The sequence below is a fragment of the Ictalurus punctatus genome, chromosome 25, assembly GCF_001660625.3.
Source record: "Ictalurus punctatus breed USDA103 chromosome 25, Coco_2.0, whole genome shotgun sequence".
Lineage (NCBI taxonomy): Eukaryota > Metazoa > Chordata > Actinopteri > Siluriformes > Ictaluridae > Ictalurus > Ictalurus punctatus.
The window spans coordinates 2698064-2720947 of NC_030440.2; the positions used below are offsets into that span (position 1 = coordinate 2698064).

The 22884-nt window shown below is 39.6% G+C and overlaps 2 protein-coding genes across 5 annotated transcripts; one reads left to right on the top strand and one right to left on the bottom strand.

Annotated features, from left to right (window-relative positions):
* Positions 1-2604: 2604 nt before the first annotated feature.
* mgat2 (alpha-1,6-mannosyl-glycoprotein 2-beta-N-acetylglucosaminyltransferase) lies at positions 2605-12115 on the bottom strand. 4 transcript variants are annotated; one of them, XM_017456545.3, is made up of 2 exons: positions 11975-12115; positions 2605-4329 (listed from the first exon to the last, which is right to left on the bottom strand). In XM_017456545.3, exon 2 carries the CDS (start codon positions 4081-4083, stop codon positions 2743-2745), a length of 1341 nt encoding a protein of 446 aa, XP_017312034.1. In that variant the 5' UTR covers positions 4084-4329; positions 11975-12115; the 3' UTR covers positions 2605-2742. The 4 variants fall into 4 exon arrangements, with proteins under 4 accessions (XP_017312034.1, XP_017312032.1, XP_017312033.1 ...); XM_017456543.3 differs by lacking the exon at positions 11975-12115 and adding an exon at positions 7342-7559; XM_017456544.3 differs by lacking the exon at positions 11975-12115 and adding an exon at positions 7231-7499.
* A 4211-nt stretch (positions 12116-16326) lies between these two features.
* Positions 16327-17580, top strand: rps29 (ribosomal protein S29; the record flags this gene model as incomplete). The annotated part of the gene is given in 3 exon segments (NM_001200161.1): positions 16327-16402; positions 16943-17042; positions 17471-17580. Coding segments are annotated over 3 exon segments (171 nt in total). The 3' UTR covers positions 17480-17580.
* Between the last annotated feature and the right edge of the window lie 5304 nt (positions 17581-22884).

The following is a 22884-nucleotide window of genomic DNA, read 5'->3' on the forward strand; positions in this document are numbered from 1 at the left end:
CAACTGCCTCAGTCCTTCTGGAACTTTATGTCTATTTGTGTACCTGTATTCCGTAAAAATCCGAATGACTGTACGTGGACTGTTAACTCTATTTAATTCAGGCAGTCGATCTCACTTTCAACGCCATGCGCAGGTTGACAACGATTAGCCTCGTAAACGCTTCTAAAAACCTCCCACAAACAGGCTAGCGTGATCACTGCTAGTTGTGGGAACGGTCACCAAACTGCTTCAACAGTGACCTGCTGCTGCTCGCTCTCTTGGACCCTTGCCTTTTTAGTATTTTGCTCCGCTTTCTCACAGTCAATGGTAACTGCGCAGGCTGTGTAACTGTAGGCTTCGTTTTGTGACAATGAATTCAGGTGAACTTTGAACTTGAAACGATTACATTATGTGAAAGAGGCTATCGATTGGCGATTAGCAATATTTCAGCACCGGTAGTATAAGATTAGCATTTTTATTGCAGTTTTTACATTTTTTAAAATTGTTATTCTATTTCACAGTTGGTGAATTAAAAACTAAAACTATTTCTTTTGATAATATTGATGTATGAGACTTTAAAGATCCAGCTGGAGAGGTGCCGGATCCACATAAAAAGTTTCCAGGACGCAGGTGTAATACATTTTGGAGGTGATAGAAGTAATATAGAGCTTTATTTAGCGCTATGTTACTTCATATGTACTGAACTGAAAATATTTCTGTTTTCAAAATGGTATTTTGCTGATTTTTATTATTATAGAAAAATATTTCTCCACATAGCTTTCAGAGAATAGTGCATGTTTTACTGCAGAAAAAAAAACCCTTTTTTGTTTTGTTTTGTTTAAATCATTTGTTTAGGGTTTAGTGACATTGTGATAATACACTCTTTTCTGCTTTACTATCCATGTGGCTGTACAGGGGACACAACTGTCCATTTTAATGTATTTCTACAGCTAACCAGCAGCATCCACCGTGTAACTATAGAGATGGCAACTTAAACTGTAGCTGCCAAATAATATAGCAAATAATAATAATAATAATAATAATAATAATAAACATTTCAAACAACAGTTAAGGTTTTGGATTCTCATTAAAAGGCATCCATCCATCTTCTATACCACTTACTCATTTTCAGGGTCATGGGGAACCTGGAGTCTATCCCAGGGAGCATCGGGCACAAGGCGGGGTACACCCTGGACAGGGTGCCAATCCATCGAAGGGTACAATCACATACACACTCACACACCCATTCATACACTACGGACACTTTAGACACGCCAATCAGCCTACCATGCATGTGTTTGGACTGGGGGAGGAAACCGGAGTACCCGGAGGAAACCCCCGCAGCACGGAGAGAACATGCAAACGCCACACACACAGGGCCACAGTAGGAATCGAAACCCCGAAACTGGCAAAACTACGTAATTTTCCTCACTGCTAAGTTAAGATCATTTCACTCAACCAAATGTAGCCAAAGGGTTGTTTTTCTTTTGTTTTTTTGGGGGGCTGGTGGTGTTCTGAGCCCACATTAAACATGTGCTTGGGATACCTGACCACAATAAGAAGTATCGCTGGTGAATAAGTGTCACACATGTAATACTAAATTATAATGTTGTCAAATACATCCTTTAGGAAAGGTGCATAATAATTGGAAGTAAAAACAAAACCAAAAACAACTCATTAAGTTTGCAATTATATCACTACATGCAATTTTCCTGTTCATTGTGATTGTACCACATTGGCCACACATTATCAATTAACAATGTTAATAATAATAATAATAATAATAATAATAATAATAATGGCAACATGAAAATCTCATTGTACAATTTAAAAAAAGAATGCAAATTAGTTACAGTTAACATGTGCTCATCAAGTTGAGCTTTGTCCTGCACTTCATTTTGATTTCAGTCTAATAAACCTGAAATGAAGCCATTTGAACCTTGAAATATTGGGAAGATGAAAAAATAAAAAAATAAAAATACACCCTCTGCTACTATGCTGAGACTTAAGTAGGAAGACATGCTTAAATTGTGTTGATACTCACAACTGTGGCACTTTATAGCATACATAATACTATAGCATAAGTATTGGTAGAATAGCATATTAAATGGAACCCAATTGGCTACCTTTTCATACTTGACTTGAACAATGAGGACACGAGGAACTATGGCAAGGCTAAACTGTAGCTCACAGAAATGGGACGGGGGTCTCAGAGGACCTCATTTAGTTGCAAGAAAAAGCTATGGGATTTAAATAGGCCAGAGTTTTTCACAAGTGTCTGCTGCCTTGATGGAACAATGAGCTGGTTTGTGATCATAAAGACAACGTTGAACCCAGGAGGTGACAAAATACTTTGACGTTTATCTGCATTACTTAAAATATGTTTGTCTTTTAATATAAATTGCTTTTTACAGTTGTTGCGTGTACGTTAACCAGTGATCACATTCTTGAACAAATTCACATGCAAAGCTCCATAAGCAAGAATTTTTCCAAAAGGTTGCCAAGTTGTTTTCGTCTTAAACTGTATGCTAGTTTTCACACAACTACACCTGTTGCCTAATGAAACATGATGCAAATCAGCACCATTTTTCTTTCATTGTGCGTAAACAAATCACCAAACTCCAATCCCATATACCTTTTTATTTGGAATATTTCAACAAAACAGGCAATATAAAGAAATAGTCCATTAAGAATTTGTAAAGGCTTTCATTAGAGGATGCAAAAGAAAAAGAAAAACAAACCAACAAACAAAATATGATAAGGTCACTGTAACCGAAGATAGCTCTTGCAGAGTTCATGGTCCCTGATATCACCCCATCCTCCATTTTTAACATGAGGGGCTATTCCACCAGCCCCAGGCGCAGGAAGTCTCTTTGTGATGAGCAAATTTTTTGGGAACAGCTGGTTTGAGCTGCTCTGAAGTATGCTTTCTATCCTTCTCTTCTGATTATTGGGTATACAAGAGGCCTTCTTATGGTGCATGCCACAATCCCCAACATGAAATATACGGGGAGCTTCACTGACCATGACCTTCCAGAAAGTGGGCAGACAGTTCACAGTTAGGTGCTGAAGGGACCAGTCCCAGTTGTAGTCGTCATAGGTGCAGAATGTTTCTGTGCACTTGATGAGTTTTTGGTATGTCTCCCTGTCCATGGCCATGCCCATGTTGTGCTCTGTGGATTTCCAGGCCTTCACCTCCACACGGTTGGCTTTGCTGGAATAGCCGATGTGCCCGTAGCTCCCTAGCGAAATAATGTCACAGTCAGCACACTGCTCCTTCTTTAGAGATGTCATCAGCTTGAGAAGATGGTAGAAGTCTTGGACTAAGTAGTGGTCCTCCTCGATAAGAAGCACCAATCCTTTGTGATCCTTCAGCACACGAACCCTGTCCCACACAAAATGCAATTTCCACCACCAGTGGTGTTTGGTTTGGGAAAATTTGGCCTCGCGGTAATGGCCAAAAGAGTCAGGGTATTCTGCATTTATGCAGCCGAGTTTTAAGGCGTCTTTCTTGGAAATGTCTCTGGGACAGTCTCTAGGGTCATTCCCTGGAAACTCTTGAGGATACAGTTGAATGCTAAAAGGAAAGAATATCTGAAGGACAAGGCAGAAGTCAATGGACGAAACTATGTCGTTGATCTCTGGGGACCAGAAATCATGGCTGAAGATAAGTAGGACATTCTCAATGCCTTTTGCTTTTCTCAAGCTTTCTACAAGCAGCCTCAGGTAATCTGGTCGATTGTGAACCTGAACTACTACCACGAGGTCATCCTTCTGTCGTGTGGACCTGAACTTCTCTTCATTCCTCAAGGTCTGGTCAAAGTTGATTTGGAACACAATCCCTCGGTACACCAGAGTGGTATTATCAGTCACAGGCTTGGGTAGAACTTGTTTTTCTGGAAGCGTGTCATTGACTGGTTTCCGGGTTACTGACGCTGTGACCTGCGCCAGACTACTGCTGCTGCTCTTCTTAACAGCCTCCACTTCCTTGGGAAAAACAGGACTTCCTCTTTTCTGTTTCCCACTGCTCCAAACGGCAAATCCACAGATTACGACCACCAGAGTCAGGATCACCACTTTCCTCTTGTAGATTCGGAATCTCATGATAAGTTTTGACCCAGTGGGATGATAAAAAATAAATGACAGTTAAAAAAAAAATAACTGTATGGTAGGTTTGCTATCCAAAAATGATATGTGCTCCAGAATGACTAGCAGACCTCTTGTATAAAATTGGACTTTTATCCCAAGGTCTCTAATTTTGGAATGTTAACATTGATAGGATATCAAAGTTGCAGAGGAAAAGTTCCATAAGGCATTGTGCTTAGAGGCAGGACAGTTGCAGCTTAAAATCTGTGGAGCAGAAATAACACAAGTGGCTATTTTAATTTCCATTATTCCAGATTTACTCTGCCAGTTTAACAATAACAATGCAGCATATTAATCAAACTGCTAACTGACTGCAGATTATACATTATGGAGTTATATTAACTTATTATACTGATTGAAATATGCAAAAAAAATCATTATATAAAACACTAAGATATTTCATAAAACAGGATAGATATAAATATAAGCCAAAACAAAACGAAACCAAATACTGGTTGAGTTTAAAACTCAGAACAACAAAATACAGATTACGTTTAAAATGACTCGTCAGACAAACAATGCTTCCGAGGGTTTTAGGTAAGTTACTGATTTCTTAACACAAGTGCAGACTACAAATATGTTATAGGCATGTTACCCACTGATGATCCTTGTGGTTTATACACAGATCATTTATCCTGTGCGAAATCGATCATACTTATTACAGATGTTCTCCTGCAACATTACTTAACAGAAATAAGTCCAACCAAGTGATAACGTGCTGAAGTGATTCACTGATTTAACCAACAGATCAATAAACTTTCGAGATACACCACATCCCCGAAAATTTAAACAAACATGATAGCGAACTAGATACAAATGGAACAGAGACGGGTTTAATGAAAGCTTTTTTCAACTGTGGAGGTTGAAACGTTCACCATCAACTTTAAGGACAATATCCTGGACAGTGAAATGCCATGTGTTTTGGAATCATGCCATACAGTGGTGCCAATGGTGACAGACAACCACAGGGTCACCATTGAGAAGCCATAATATTGTATAAATCAGAATTGTGTTCTTAGTCAATCTGAGGTAGAAACACATTCTGCCACTGAACAGCCCCAAGTCAGATAACCATTAACCTACACAAATTCCACCCTCTTCAAAATGCATAAACTTTAACCGTTTAGTTAAACTGTTTAGTTAAGCAATAGTTGGAAAAAGCAATAATGTGTAAGGAAGATAAAGCCAGAAAAGCAACGATGACCCATAATCGCTGCCAACGGGCTGCTACTGTAGAGAAAGACCCATCCCCGGGGGTGGGATATAAATGTATTCGAGAGCATTTCATCGGTCGAACACATCACTAGTACAGAATGCTAGAAGTGACGAGCTATTGTCAAAACTAAAGACGAGGATTCCTTTTAATTTATTCTCTAGTGCTGTGTCTGAAACTGCTCCCTATCTCCTATATAGTGTACTATAACGGGTGTCGGCCATTTTGTAGCGATGTCCGAACTGAGTGAACGACTTCATTCCCTACATTCATTTGCTCATTCATACCCACAACGCAGTCTGATTTAGAGTGTACACCTCATGTACACTCGCCAACGCACCATTTCCCATACTCCAACACGAGACGGCTATAGAGTGCAAAAGAAAAACAAACATGGCGGACGTTAACATCAGAGGTGGCAACTTTTACAACTTAAGTGTAACTTTTTTATCATTTAAAATACATCTGTATCAAGATATTTCAAAGCGAAATGATACAGATTAGTGACTGACTGGGACAGTATTTATTTTCAGCCACTTACTAGTTTGCGATGTAACTTTTCAATGACCAACTCTACACATCAAATGATAATTTGGTGGATTGTTCACATATATTAGTTAACACATGTATGTACAGTATTCACATAGTTTTTAAATTGATTTAGAGACAGACGGGGGGGGGGGGGGGATTATTTAGTTGTATCTGTTTTTACAGGAGATGGCATTATCCAGTCGTCAGTTATTTAGTTTAGTTTGTCTAATATCTTCTTACCGACAGATGGCATCTTCGAGCTAATAAAACCACGCCTGAAAAGTTGTTAGCCTTTTTTTTTTTTTTACTTCTCCTCAGGGAAAAGAAGTTCCCTCAAAACCAAAACTAACCAGACGAGTACATTTTACAGCAGGTTTACCTCAGGAGTCAGCTGGAGGACTCTGACAGGAAACCCCTCGAAAACTAAACCCAGCGAAAACAGTTCTTTTCTACCTTTTTAAAAACAAACAAATACAACAAACGTGACAGACAGCACCGTAATACATTTATTAACTATAATCAACACGCACAATAGTAAATAAACACGACAAGCAGTGGTTTTTGGACTCTTCATCGACGAATACGATAAACCTTGACAAATGAGCACTGAGGAAAATGAACGCTACTGTTTCAAGCTACGATCCGTAATGTCCGCGACACGGTGTTCTCTGACGCACTTTATTTACGTCACCGTCCGAACTCGCGCACTCGTTTTCCTTCACTTCTTCCTCATAATAGTGGACTCAAATCTCACTCACTGCATATAGGGAACAGTGAACGATTTCCGACACAGCTTAGATTGGATCACACTGGTGTCCAGAACACTAAGAGACAGGTACCAAAAGCACTGAAACTACTATTTGGATTTCAGAGGCACTTCAACAGATGTCAGCAAAACCACTGACAACTACACATCCACACTAGCCGCATACATATATAAATATATAGAAATTTATAAAACTAGACTGTCAAAGAAAACCCAGTAGCTGGTAAATAACGTGGCGATATTTCGGTAAATTGATTTATGAGCACACGGAACTGTTTCAGGGAGAAACAGCGTCGAGTCCAGCTGCACAAACTATGAGTTTACCAGGAAGTTAGCGAGCTAGCATGCTAACGGGTTGATTAACATTTAGCCGACGTTACATAGTACAGCTGCCAAATCCTAGTGTATTACACCGCAAACATGAATTCATTAATAAGCTCGAGTATATCCTTTTATTATTATTATTATTTTTTAAAACCCGTTACACTATCATGGACAGCGATATTACGACGTGCCGGAAAACACTAGCGAGTTAATAACATAACTAGCACTGGTAGTTTAGTTGGCAGATGTGCAATGCCAGCGCTAGGCTTACCGAGGTATGGTTGGCGAGCGACAGGAAGCAATGAAGCAGGAAGAACAAGTAAAAATGTGTCGCAACCATTTCAATAAACCGTCAGGCTACGTTTTGTGTAATGATACTCACAGCCGACGTGGTTGTGCACTGCGGCTGTCATAGCAGCGAGATTAGCGAGTCGTTTATTTTCAGTCCATTTCGGTTTCCGTTTTCCTGTTCCAACAGCTTCGAGGGGGGGGGGTGTTGGGGGGGGGAGGGGGAGGAAAAGAAAAAAAAAAACAACCCTGGCTGGGTCACATACATGAGCTTGGTAAAGCCGTACCCACTGACTATCTCTTTCCCATAATGCATCACACCTCCGGAGGCGGCTTTCCGTGTTATGACAGCGATGATGTCACAGCCAAGCTCAAATTTACACTCTGTGGATACTTGATCCACATCAGTACACCTAACAGAGCTACACCCACCGGCCATTTCATTCAGGTAAACCACTGCCACATAGCTTTACTATACTCTCTACAGAGAGTCAGACAGCGTGGTGGTGAAGTGGTGTATTAGGTGCACTACCATTTCTGGTATATGAGAACAGCTCACTATCAGTGCATGTAAGGGCGTGCTGGTATAGGAACACCATCAACGATGGTATGAAGGTGGTTATGACGTGGCTCAAGTGTTACTCAAGTGTTTCCACCAATAAGTGTTTTATTCCTCTTCTGACAGAACAATTTGCCAACAATGACCTCCATCCATCCTCTACCGCTTTACCCTTTTTGGGTCACGGGGAACCTGGAGCCTATCCCAGGGAGCATGGCACAAGGCGGGGTACACCCTGTCCACCCAATCCATCGCAGGGCACACACTCACATATACATTCACACACTCACTCATACACTACGGACACTTAGACTCTTTGGACTGGGGGAGGAAACCGGAGTACCCGGAGGAAACCCCCGCAGCACTGGGAGAACATGCAAACTCCACACCCGTAAACCTGGAGGAAACCCCTGCAGCATTGGGAGAACATGCAAACTCCATACACACAGGGCCACGGTGGGAATCGAACCCCCGTCCCTGGAGGTGTGAGGCGAACGTGCTAAGCCACACTAAGCCACCGTGCGCGCCAACAATGACCATGTTTGATTTATTAATGAAAGGCAAGTCACGCTGTTTAGTGGTTTCTTGTTACAGTCAGTGTTGTTGAATGCCCTTGAGATTAGTCTGTATTTTACAGCACTTCTGTTACAGCAGCTCTAAATGTCATTCCTTCAGTATCCCCTGTTCTCTCTCTCACTCCCTAACTCTTTCTTGAAGTTCGTTCGTTTCGATATCGGCCCTATCCTGATCAGAGTCATGGTGGATCCAGAACACTGGGCACAAGGTGAGAGAATTACATGGCAGCATGTATATACGCACAGTCACACTCTCACATCTACAGGCAATTTAACAGAGCCAATCCATCGACGTGCATGTATATGGAGAGTGGGAGGAAACATGAGAAGCTGGAGGAAACCCATACAGACATGAGGAGAACTCCACACAGGTAGTAATTCGAGCTCAGGATTGAACAGTGTAAGTTCTTTTGGCGTGTGCTATTCGTGTCGCACAATAATGAATACTTTGCTACATATTTCTTTTTAAATGCTGCCTATTTCCATCGATGAATAATTAGCAAGATTTGATGGGAATATTAGCCTACCTATAGTCCCACACAAATGTGCACTTATTATTTTTTTTTATTACAGATGAGTATTTCAGAATTGAGTATTTGCCAATCAACCTACCATGCATGTCTTTGGACTGGGGGAGGAAACCGGAGTACCTGGAGGAAACCCCCGCAGCACAGGGAGAACATGCAAACTCCGCACACGCAGGGTCACGGTGGGAATCGAACCCCCAACCCCCAATGGCAGTGTCCATTGTTAAAAGCACTATACAAATAAAATAAAATAATATAAAATCTTTTAACACTGTGCAACACTTCTAGCTCATTGGCTGAGACACTTAAAACAAATATAACAAATAGCAGTTTTCCTGTGTGATGTGCATGATCAAGTCTTTTATATTAAATTACTTTTTTTAAATTTCATAGTCATTAGACTTTTTATTTGTGACGGAGAGAAGGCTCAGCGCTGGCGACTTCATTGCTCTTGGCAAACTCTGTCCCTCGGACTGTGCTTTCTTCGGTACTCCGAGGACCTCTGGACTTGGTGGCAGCGTTGCCACAATTTTCATTAATAAATTCAAATGCTGGATCCTGCCCATAGACAGGTTCTCGAGCTTTGAGGTCCAATTATTAAAGATTGAGATTTTGGTCCTGTTGTTTGTGCTCTGGTGTACAGGCCCCCCAAATTTTACAAGTACTTTATTTATCAATTTTCTCATTTCCTTGTTGATTTAGTGTCTCGCTATAATAGATTGCTGATTCTTGGAGACTTTAACATTCATTTGTGTTGTCCAGATAAACACTTGGAAAAGATTTTTTTTTAATGTCTTCTGGAATCCCTGAATCTTTCTCATGTCATCCACGTCTCTACTGCAAGTCTGTTCTCAGATTATTATCGGGATCATTTTATTGACGCTTTTAATAATGATGTGGAGACTGTGGAGCTGTGGTTGAAGTTTTTAATAATACTTGCTGTCTTATCTTAGACACTATCGCTCCACTCAAGTCCAGGAGAGTTAAAAAGAAAGATACTCTTCAGCTGTGGCTTAATGATTGTACCCGTGCTCTTAGACAAGAGTGCAGGAAAATAAAGCGTAAGTAGAAGATAGATAAATGGAATGTGTCTTGTGATACTTTTAAGATGTGTCTAATAAATTATCAGAGGTCAGTGAAAGACGTGAAATCAAATTATCTCTCCAAATTAACAGATTTGAATGCAAATAGGCCTAAAGGATTGTTTAATATATGGCTTCTGTGCTAAATCCTTCTCAGGCTGTTGGTCCTGACCCCTCTCCCGAGTCCTTTAACGAATTGCTTAATTTTTTCGTCAACAAAATTGAAGTGATTCTTCTATTATGCCTTCAAGATTTGATCCTCTAGAGGATTCACCTCTGCTCAGGTATTTAACTAACTTTCAGCCAGTTAGGATGGATGTTCTTCCTGCACGTCTTTTGAAAGAGGTTTTTGAAACTGTCAGTCCAGTTTTGACAACCATTATTAATAGCTCTTTACCAGCCAACCTCAGACATGCAATTGTGCAGCCTTTGCATTAAAAAATCTTATCTTGATCCAACTTTATACAACAACTATAGGCCTATTTTCCCAAATTGCTTGTTGTCTCAAAGTTGCTGGAAAAAAAAAACTTGTTTATGCAATTATATTCTCATTTGAATTTTTCAAATATTTTAGACAAGTTCCAGTCAGGTTTTAGAGCTTTACACAGCACTGAATCTGCCCTGTTAAAGCTAACTAATGATATTTTAAGGTCACTTGACATTAAAAAGTTTTTCTGGTTCTGCTCCACAGTGTGTCATTGACCTTCTTCACCTTTACTCTAACCCCTAGAGCATTGAGATCATGTAATAAACTTCTTTATCCCCCGTTGTCGTACTAAGACAAAGGGTGATTGAGGCTTTTCTGTGGTTGGTCCCAAACTCCGGAGCAGTCTCCCTTGTCACGCTCCATTTTTCGCTATTTTAAAAAAAAATCTTCTCTTAAAACTTATTTTTATTCTGTGTGTTATAATGTTATTTAATGTGATGAATTTGAATGTTTTGTACAGCACTTTGAATCAACTGCTGTTGTCTTTAAATGTGCTTTAGATTGATTTTTTTTCTCCTCTGTTTTCATGTCACGCCATTTTCTTTTGATGTCACTTAATTCACACCTAATTCACCTTTGCTGTAATTTGTCTCTAGAGTTCAACCTTTTCATGTGCTGGTACAATGCTAAATATTTTTTATGGGCATAGACATGAGATGAAATAACTTCCACTTCTGTCTTTCTGCCTTTTCTTTCACCATTAGTATTCATTTTGTGCTCCCAGCCCTCTGCATGCTTGACCTTTTATGGAGTTTTGTGGATTTCATTAAATGCAAATGCGCTTTGTCGGGAACACACGTTGCATTTTACAGGTGATCAACATGCACACACGAGTACAAAGGAAATCACCCTTTCAGAAACTGGTAAAACGGGTGGACAATATTAGTTCGGTTGAGGCCTATTTTGGGCTAATACTTGGTTGCCCCATGTAAAATCTGCCCTTTGATCATGGTGGACCTTCAAATATGACAACGCACACACACACACACACACACACACACACACACACACACACACACACACACACACACACACACACACACACTTACCTGCTAAAATAATTGACTAGTATCTGTATGTATTAGTCACCTTAGATTCTGAATGAAACTTGATAAGAGATCAGTCTGAATAAAAGAACATGTGAACTAAGAAAATAATACATATAAACCTAGAAGAATCAGGGTTTTTTTCTCTCTCCAATAAGCATAAGGTTGGCATGGTTTTGACTACTATAAACAGTCATTGTCATACAGAAGCATCACTCTACACCTCTTATTAGGCCTTCAACAACTTCATTATGCTTATGAATCAGCTAAATATCTGATCCTAGGATTTAAACTGTATTTAAAAGTATCCTAAAATATCAGCTCGACTCTCAAACCTTCACTCCATCACATTTAAACCCTATCCATACTACAAGGCAAGCAGAACCCAACACTATTAAAGGAGGAGTTGATGGAAATATAATAAGCCAAACTTGGTCAAGATAACACTTACAGAATATGACTTGATCTTCTTTTCACTCAGTCCAAAGGTTTCCCTGCATGTGTGCTCAGCGCAAAGCAGCGTGTCATCGGACACACAGTCACTGTAGACTAGCGAGTATGGAAATCATCCACCTGAGTTTCTTTTGCTAAATGTAGAGCGAATTTGTGTAAGAAAGGACACAGTCTAATCAATGTCTTGTAAATGGGTTGTATCTGGGGTTTGTCTTGGCAAAAATAACTGAATGGAATAAATAGGGCGATTTCAGGTAAATGGGTACAGTTACGAAGCCTTTGCAGTGAGCTGTTTGCTAGAAGTAATATGATTTAATTCATGGAACACTATATAAAGGAGTATGGTCAGCATTGAACAGGAAGTTGACCCTAAAATTCTTGAGGTAGGAAAAACGGCATATGCTTTGGCTGGTTTTTCATCAGATTATAAAATGACTGATATATTCCTAATATAGACTAATATACTATATGTTAAAATCCTGCCTCTGCACTGTGTGTAGTTTGGAGTTTGCATGTTCTCCCTGTGTTTCAGGGGTTTCCTCCAGGTCCTCCAGTTTCCTCCCCAGTCCAGAGACATGCACTGTAGGCTGATTGTCATTTCCAAATTGTCCGTAGTGAGTGAATGTGTATGATTGTGTCCTACAATGGGTTGGCACCCCTTCCAGGGTGGCCCCAAGTTCCCTGGGATAGGCTGCAGGCTCCCCCGTGACCCTGTGTCGGATAAGCCGTATGGAAAATGGATGGATAGATGGATGGATGGATACAAACAGGATGTACCACTGAAACAAAACCAGCCTAAAATGTTTTTAAATCATTTACACATGTTTACAATTGAATCCTTTTCCAGATGTCCCATTAGGTTACCAAGCCTGGTTTTGTAATTTGGGACAGCATGGTTCAGGTTAATTGGGTCTTAAAATACAGTAAGCAGAGCGAGAAAAAGTGATGAGATGTAATGGATGCATGAATCAATGTGCACTAAATGGAGTTTTTATGAAACATCATAAAAACATTAAGAATAAGGTAGACTGGGAAACATAGAACATTACTTAGGCCAACTAGTAATTATGCAGAGATTTCTACTGTGTAATGTATATGGATATCCGGACTCACCCTATGTTATTTACATGGCACTAAATTTGTGAGAGGGTATACACCAAAATATTGTTTAAACGTAACCTATAAATAAATCTAAAGCTGAACAGTTGCGTATGCTTTGTCAAAGAGAACTTTATAAACTAGCATAATCCCAAGGTCTAAAGAGAGAGAGATCCTTGCAAATTATCTAACAAATCCTTGAAATGTTGGTTGATTCAGGCAATGAAAAATGCAGTTAATATTAACAATATTTTCCATTATAATAGGCACCAGCTTAACCAGCTGATCTGCTACTACAGACCTGAAGTGCTGATATAAACTGGTGTCGTATTTATCACATTTAGATGCCAAAAAAAAAAAAAAACATTTCCCACCATATATTTTTTTGTGTATTATCATTGCACCTAGTGGTCAAAATGGGAAGTGCAACAAGTGCTAATAGAGGTCCACTGGGGATGAAATCAAGCTTTCCCATGCTAGCACTGTGAACATGTTCAGTAGAGGAGGAGCAGTAAACAGAACAGTTAATAACAAAGTTATTGTTTTGTATTGTTTTATGAACACAAAAGCTTTAATTGAATTGAAGTGAATTTAAATGTGCTGTGCTGTAGAACAGTTGATAAAATAGGACACCTGAGCTGAAATCTTCTTGTCCCTTTGCCTCCACTCTAATAACTCCTGATTAAATTAGGATAAATGAAGCATGTAGGACACAAGTAGGACTGATGTTATTACGGTGGGGTGGCATTTTTGAGACTTGTGAAGAAAACTGCTCAAATTAGTTGACCAAACAATTTAGGAATGTATTTACAGGCAAGAGAAGCATTGTGGTTGTCACGTCACATCTCCAGGGTGCAAGGTTTGATCGTGAGTTAGCTTCCAAGTTATTTTATTATATATATATTTTTTAACGTTACTGGCTACCATGCATAAATAAAGAGCACTTGTGTACTCTTACCCTGGGTCTGTGTTTCTGAGCAGTGCACTGCAGACATTGTTACACAGAGAAAAAGGAAGAGAATACAAAACAGGCAGTGAGGCATCACATGAATGAGTTATACCAGTGCAGTGAGATGAATCAAAAGCAAACTGTTATGCACACATTCAACATGGCATTACTCCTTAAGCAGTTTACTCCTTCCATAAATGTTGTTTTACTAACAAAAATTAACCTTACACTTTTACCAACATCTAGCTGTTATACATTCTTGAATTAGAAAGTGTATATTTTTTTCAATTAGATAGATCCATTAGACATAAAAACTGAAATATGTGTAATGTGATGTTCCACTACATTACTACAAATAAGGACTTTAACTTCACAGGCTATAGCTCAAACAATCCAAGCATATTAAGTGGGTCTGAACAATGAAGTCACTAAACTCCTATTTAGTCTTAAGTGTAAGCTATCATTTGATACACAGACACAAGATTACATTTTAGACTAATAAATAAGGCATTTAAAAGATTTGTAGTAGTCCTAATCTAGTTTCAAGGCAAATTTACATGGGATGGGCAGCCAGTGTGATGGTGATTTGAATAACGAAAGAAGGCTACAATGTAGCTCCTTTTCAAAGACTGGTCCATATCTTGGTTAAACACCTTTTGGTATCTCTGTCATTTGAGTAATTATATATTACTTGAGTAATTATATATTTTCTAATGCAAGTTCTAAAACTCTTAAGGTTTCTTCAGTTGTCTTTCTGGGGGAATCGTCAAATTTTATAATTCAGTGTTTCTCAGTCCTGGGCCCGGAGAACAATGTAAACAGGATTTTTCATATGTTGAGCCCTATCAGAGAGAGTTTCACCTAACTGTCCACAGAACCTTTATGAATTTAAAAAGGAATTTAAATCAAGCTATATGTCCAAAAGTTTGTAGACACCTGAGTCTCATATGTGCTTTCCCCCCCAAACTGTTGCCACAAAGTTGTAAGCACACGATAGTATAGAATGCTTTTGTATGCTGTAGCATTATAGTTTCTCTTCACTGGAAATAAAAGGCCCAAACATGGCAATGGTCCTGTGCACAAACTGAGATCTATACAGTGTATTTATTAGCGAGGTGTTGAAGCTTTCTAACCGTGTTTAAATAAATTATGATTTACATGAAGTCCTCTAGTTGTAAGAAAGCACTGAAACTGTTTAAGATGACAGCACTGCATGTGTAATAATAATAATAATAATAATAATAATAATAATAATAATAATAATAATAATTAAAGAACTAAAAGAAATAAATGAATGATGTAAGTCATGTCAAATAAAGGCGTTCTTGAAAGAGTATGACATTTTTATCATAGTATAGTTGTGTTGCTTTTTTTGGCCATTGGTGTAATTGTCTGTAAGTTTAAAATCTACAAATAAACAGTGTGCTTCACCTGGACAGTGGTTCTTTAACCCTTGCTCTATCCTCACTATGGTTTCTCTCATCTGACTGGCTTAAAGCTTAATGAATTTGTCCAGACTATGCGTCTGAACACTAAATGAATTATAACTGGTTTTATTGATTTTTTTGGTAGGTTGTTCAAATTTTTAACATCTGTGCAGTTACAGGCTTCTCTGACCATCCATAAAAAATGAATTATAATCAGGCTTGACCAGGGTCACAAAATTGGATTAGTTTTGGGACAAGGATGCAGGTAGAAAAAGCAATCTTGTGCTTTTTTGCAGATATTGCAAATCAAAAATTTGTGCACACCATGGAGAAGTCGCTTCCGCACAGAAGGACTGAAAAAACAAAGAAGAATGTGTCGCACTTTTCTAATGCTAGAATTTTGGTAGGGATTGTGTACTAGAACTATGAATTCATTACTTGATGCATCATTTTAACAGCTTTATCTATATTAGCTATCAAACCAGTGAGCTGCTTAACTATCTACAAAGCTATAGGTTATCCTGAACAGATTTGGCCTATAATCTCGATGAGACACACATTTGAGGGAACAAATGAGATAAAACAAAACAAAAAACGGAACATTCTACTGTCAATGTTTTGACATTGAAATAAAGAAATAAAGACAAAGAAATAGTGATGTTATGTTATTCACCTGGAGGAAACTGAATCGAATTGAAAATAATAATAATAATAATAATAACCCAAACAACAACAAAACTAATCGGGTATTATCCTAAATGACCAAAAGGGGGCGACCTTTACATTTCAGTTTGTAAAATCAGTGTTGATTGCGCAGAAGAAGAACCATCTTATCCGCGCATGCGTAGTTCATTTTCTTCCTTTTCGACATCCCGAGCGAAAGAGACAAGATGGGTCACCAGCAGCTCTACTGGAGTCACCCAAGAAAATTCGGTCAGGGATCTAGATCCTGGTCAGTAATACTGGTATTTCATATGTTTTAAAATTGGTTTTATTAATGCAGGGTTTTCTTGTAGGCGATAGTGACTTTGTCTCTTTATAAATGGAGAATATTTAGACCGCATGGATGTAGCGCTCATTCCAACATGGCGGCTCGCGCTAGTTAGTGTTAGTGTTAGTGTTAAGCCGAGCGCCATGAAGCTGCATGCTATCGCTTACTAATGTAACGCTGTATATTACACGGGAAAAATTTCTCATCACAGACGTTTTCGAGGACTTACTGCACCGTCCGAGCCATGTTAAAGGTGAACTCACTGTCGAATTTAGAATTTACATGAGCTAATGCGGTTAGCGCATTAGCTCATGTAAACGGGTTAAAAGCTATGCTATTGATGCTTATGTTTGTCAGGCCGCGTGCACGTTAAAGTCCCTATACAGGAGTATGGCCACACCCAAACGTAATTATCTTGTATAGTATAAGTGTAGTTTAGTATGTTTAATACTGCTAATACTCCTGAAGACCTGAGGTAATTCTTGTCTCATCTTCCCATAGCCGTGTGTGCTCAAACAGACACGGTCTGATCCGCAAATATGGGCTCAACATGTGCCGCCAGTGCTTCAGACAATACGCAAAAGACATCGGCTTTGTGAAGGCAAGTATTCATTTATTTATTTATTGCTGTTTGTGTGTATTATGCTAGACACTCACTGACACTTTATATTTTAGTTTTTTTTTTGTTACGAAGGCAGTAGTTTGTGTACAAATGATGGTGCACCTTAAAGTTTGAGATGTCTTCTAATTATTTAATTTCGCTGCTTCATTTTTCTAAATATTTGTTCAAAAGTTTTGTCCCTGTGTCTGTTTCTCTTCAGAATGTTCTTCTGTTCAAACCCTAAAAAGCTCGGCTGTGATAGCTTACATGAAATGCTGTTAACCAATCTGTGAACTTTCTTCTAACTCATGCATTTTGGTGAAGATAATCCCAGAATCATATGATGTACGTTCCAGTGGATGCAGGGTCTTATGTGGTTAATGTTTGAGATGTTAACACGTGCTTTCTTGTTCTTTTTCTTCCTTCAGTTGGATTAAAAGATGTGGACCGCTTCACCTGAGCCATGTGGAAACAACATCCTTCCAGGCAACTACAGTGACCCCACTTGATTTACAAATAAACACATTTTCTGGTTAAAGCTGTTGTCGTCCTTCATTTGACGGTTACGTGTTCAAAGTTTATCCTTAATCCTTTATCCGTAACATTTTGTAGTTTACTACCATTTCAGATTGATCAAGTGACTTAATTGACTCATCTTATTGTAATTGTTTGCAGTGCTTTTTTTTTTCTAAATATTTGACCTAATTGATTAAATGACTCTTGGAGATACATTTGCACATGCTGTTTTATGAAATATGATCCAAGCATCTTTATGATGGGGCTGCTGGTGATGCAGGTGCTTGTGGAAGCCATTGTGAGATGCTTGTAGGGAAAAGAAAACCCCCTGCACTTGTGCACTATATTTGGAGTCAATGTTTATTGCGTTACAAAAGCTGTCACAAAGTAGTTGAAGTACAAATTACTGTGTTTCATAATATATTATCGGAGTAAAGGCCAAAGGGAAGAAACCTATGTTGACTTGTACACATGGTGAGAGTATGGATAAGATGCAGTCAGAGTGGGGGAGGGGGGGGGGGGGTAAATCAATATCTGGAGTGAAAAATGATTTATTAACCATACATTTCTTAAGTGAAGCTCCTCTCTGGTTTTGATCATTTAAGGTTACAAAGCAGTCCATTTACATTTATTTTCCAGTCTAATGTTAAGTCTTTTGCAAGAAAATTACCTCTGGTGAGAAATACACCATTTTGACATGCTCTGGGTGCAGGTACAGTTAAGAGTTTGTGCTAGTAGTTGGCTGGAACCTGGCAACCCTGGCTAATATTGGCTTGTGTGTGTGCATCTTGCACATGTTGATATGAAACAACTGTTTAACAAAAGTATGTAGAAAACTGCTAGACTGGATGTGTGTATGTTGTGGACTCTCAACTGGCTACTGTGGGGTTACTCTAAAAATTCACTAGATAGTAACCTATTATATCAGTCGAGTGTGATATCCTCTCGACTTCTTTTCCTGTCCTACCAAGATTTGTGATCACGAGCTGATGTTGGAGTCAAGGTGAAATAAGGTGGAGGTTATACCTTGTTTTAGATATACAGATGAAAGCCTAAAAGTTTCACTCGAACAATGATTCCAGATCATTGAAACGCAGATGTTTGGGTGATGGTATTCGTAGGATTGGAGATATTAGTTGCACGTATCTCCGTTATAGTCCGTGAGATGAGGGCTTGTGCTGTTTGTTCGTTGTATCACTACTGCCCTGATGGATTATTGAGCTAATATAACATTTTTTGTTCATGGCACATGAACCCAATATTTTCAGGGTATAGGTGTGTTCACATTCATGTAATAGACATTTACATACATGAGCGTAAACTTTCAAGGTAAAGAAAATCTGCGCAAACAATCTGAATTAAGACTATTGTGATGTAGTGTATAACAAGCCATGGTCTTTACAAGTCCTATAGAGCTTTCTCAAAGTGGGGAATGTGTATCATGAATATTATTTGTGCGGTATTTATACCTAAAACAATGAGTGTATTTCTTGTTGCAAGCAATAAAAAAAAATTCTTCATTTTTCAAGTCGTCATTAGTTTACCTTTAGGATTTTAGAACTATTAACAATGAAACCCTACAGTCCAACACTAGATGGCACTAGTGTTTAACGCTTGGAGATTTGGTCTTCCATATCTAAAATGCATTGGAAAAAAGGAGCACATGTTGTATGTAACTGACTAGACCGACCCCTGCACAGTTCCAGAAAAAAAAGTCCATGTAAAACAAATCATTCAAGACCATGCCACATAACTTGTGTGTTAGGTAGGTTAGTAGAGATATGGCTTTAGAAAGGTTGCACATGAGCTACTCACACCATGAAGGACCAGATGATCAGCTCATAGCATGAAGCTATGATTAACATTGACCTAGGTATCACAGGGTACTTGTATTACTGTCAGCTTCTTTACCAGCTTTATACCTCGGTTGTTTTTCTATGTGGGTGGCATGGTGATGGAGTGGGTAGCGTTTCTGCTTCACAGCTCCAGGGTTCACTATTTCATTCTGAACTCAGTTTACTATCTGTGTGAAGTGTTTTGTATGTTCTCCTTTATTTTCTTCAGGGTTTATTCCTGGTTTCCGCCTACCTCCCAAAACATGGCAATGGTGAATTGGCTAAAATTGCCCCTAGGTGTGAATGTGTGTGTGTGCGCATATGGTGCCCTGTTGATGGAGTGGTATCCCATTCAGAGTGTATTCCATCTTCACGGCCACTGCTCCTGGGATTGACGTTGGTTCGTCTGCATCCCTGACCAGGACAAATCGGTTACTGAAGATGAATGAATAAAACGATGGAATATATAGTATGTCAAGCGTAAGTCGCTCAAATTTGTGCTCAAAATGGGCAGATAGAATTTCCTAGAAAGGTGCAAATTTGCACAATTCTATTAAACAAACAACTAAAAGAGCGGTACTCATTTTGCAAAAGGAGTGCAAAAGCTTGTTGAGAAGTGAACATGCAAAGTACCTTTAAGAAAAAAAAAATCTAGAGAAATTTACCAACAGAGAATGACATTTGATTTGTCATCCAAGCTATTAACAATGCTACATGTTTGTACTGTTCTCCTCGCCTGTGATAGTGATGCCTCTCTTCCAGATGCGCTGAACAACTTCTACGCTCGGATTGAGGCACAGAATGACGTGGCGGCGAGGAAGACCACCCCTCCTCCCTACGACCAGGTGCTGTGTCTAACCACGGCTGATGTGAGAAAAACTCTACGCGGAGTCAACCTCACGGAAAGCTGCTGGACCAGACAACATTCCTGGCAGAGTGCTCAGAGGATCTGCAGATCAGCTAGCAGATGTTTTCACAGACATCTTCAACATCTCCCTGAGCAGTGCCATCGTTCCAACGTGCTTCAAGGCTACCACCATCGTCCCTGTGCCGAAGAAGTCTCCAGTGTCCTGCCTCGATGACTACCGTCCCGTTGCACTCACATCCATCATCATGAAATGTGTCGAGAGGCTCGTCATGAGGCACATCAAGACCCTGCTGCCACGCTCAACAGATGATGCCATCGCCACCACCCTACATCTGGCCCTCACCCACCTGAACAAGATGGACACCTACGTTCGAATGCTGTTCATAGACCAGTTCAGCGTTCAACACAATCATTCCTCAGCACCTGATTGGAAAGCTGAACCTGCTGGGCTTCAACACCTCCCTCTGCAACTGGAACCTGGACTTCGGGACTGGGAGACCTCAATCAGTCCGGATCGGGAACAACATCTCCAGCACCACCACGCTGAGCACGGGCGCCCCCCAGGGCTGTGTGCTCAGTCCACTGCTGTTCACTCTGCTGACTCACGACTGTGCAGCAATGCACGGCTCCAATCACATCATCAAATTCGTCGATCAGCAAGAACGATGAGTCAGCATACAGAGAGGAGGTGCAGCAGCTAACGGACTGGTGCAGAGCCAACAACCTGTCTCTGAATGTGGACAAAACAAACGAGATGGTTGTTGACTTCAGGAGAGCACGGAGCGACCACTCTCCGCTGAACATTGATGGCTCCTCCGTGGAGATCGTCAAGAGCATCAAATTCACCTCATGTGGTCCTGGTCCCTCAACACCAGCTATATAGCCACGAAAGCCCAGCAGCATCTCTACTTTCTGTGAAGGCCGAAGAAAGCCCATCTCCCACCTCCCATCCTCACCACATTCTACAGAAGAACTATTGAGAGCATCTTGAGCAGCTGCATCACTGTCTGGTTCGGAAATTGCACCTCATCGGATCTCAAGACCCTGCAGCGGATAGTGAAGACAGCTGAGAAGATCATCGGAGTCTCTCTCCCCTCCATCACAGACATTTACACCACACGCTGCATCCGCAAAGCCGCCAGCATTGTGGATGACCCCACACACCCCTCACACACACTCTTCACCCTCCTGCCGTCTGGAAAAAGGTACCGAAGCATTCGGGCCCTCACGACCAGACTGTGTAACAGCTTCTTTCCCCAAGCCATCAGACTCCTCAATACTCAGAGACTGGACTGACACACACAAACACACACACACACACACACACACACACACACACTGAACTGAACACCATCCAACTCCCATTGAAATATTTGCACATTCCTGCATTGACACTGTTGCATTTTTTGCTGCTATTGTATTATAAAAATATAGTATCTAATTTATTGTCACTATATACACTTTATATACACGTTACCTGGCTGCTACCAAAATAACTGCTATGTTCATATTTGGTATAAGCTAATCTGCTGAATACTCAGTCTTAGAATGTTATGTTTACATTTATACCATTTTTAAATTATATTGGCACCTATCTTTTGCACTACCTGTATATCAGACACTTCAACACTAACACTGTGTACTGTTTGGCGCTACACTGTCACTTACTGTGTCTATTGTCCTGTTTTAATAGTTACTGTACTGTCCTGTGTTGTTAGCACACGTCTGCATGTGCACTTTATGTAGAATGTTTGTGGATCTCATTTAGTTCTGTGTCTCATGTGGTTAGTGTGTTTTGTGTAGCACCATGGTCCTAGAGGAACGTTGTTTCGTTTCACTGTGTACTCTACCAGCTTTATATGGCTGAAATGACAATAAAAACCACTTGAACTTGACTGTTCTATATGGAAAGGAGATAATGATAAAATACACAATTTTGGTATTGTGGTATGAACTAGGTATGAACTAAGACACATTGCATGTCTTTCCTCCACTTATAGGCTATAGCAGTGTTTCTCACTCAGGGATCTGTTGACCCCTTGTGGTCCATGGTATAATTACAGGGGGATTGTTTCTATAAAAATCTGTGGATTTGTTTGTTAAATATTTCAAGATACTTTGATTAGAAAAATATTGTTTAGGTCTATTATTTTTCAGAAAAGCCACAAATGTGCTGTTTAAAAAAAAAAATAAAAATAAAAATATGTTTAGCTTAGCTTGCTCATTCTGGAGTGCCCCTCGATCTATGCTCACTGTGTCATTATTAGCTCAAGGTTTGTACAACATTGATGGGTTAAATAAACAAATTTAGTAATAAAATATTGAATATTTTACTGTTGACCCCTGTGTGTATATATATATATATATATATACCCACCCATGAAGGTACCATGCAAAAAGAATACTCCTCATATTAAATCTGCTGGGATATTGGAATGTTAAACACCGTAAACATCCCAGTTATCAGTGCTTTAAAAAATTTTTTTAGTCTATTTTTATGTTCATTCACATTGGATGCTACTGGACCAGATGGAACACCTATCTGTATTATGCTTATATAGTGTAAATACACTTTGGACCAATATTTATAGCATGCACAATAATAAACAAGCTGCTCACAACT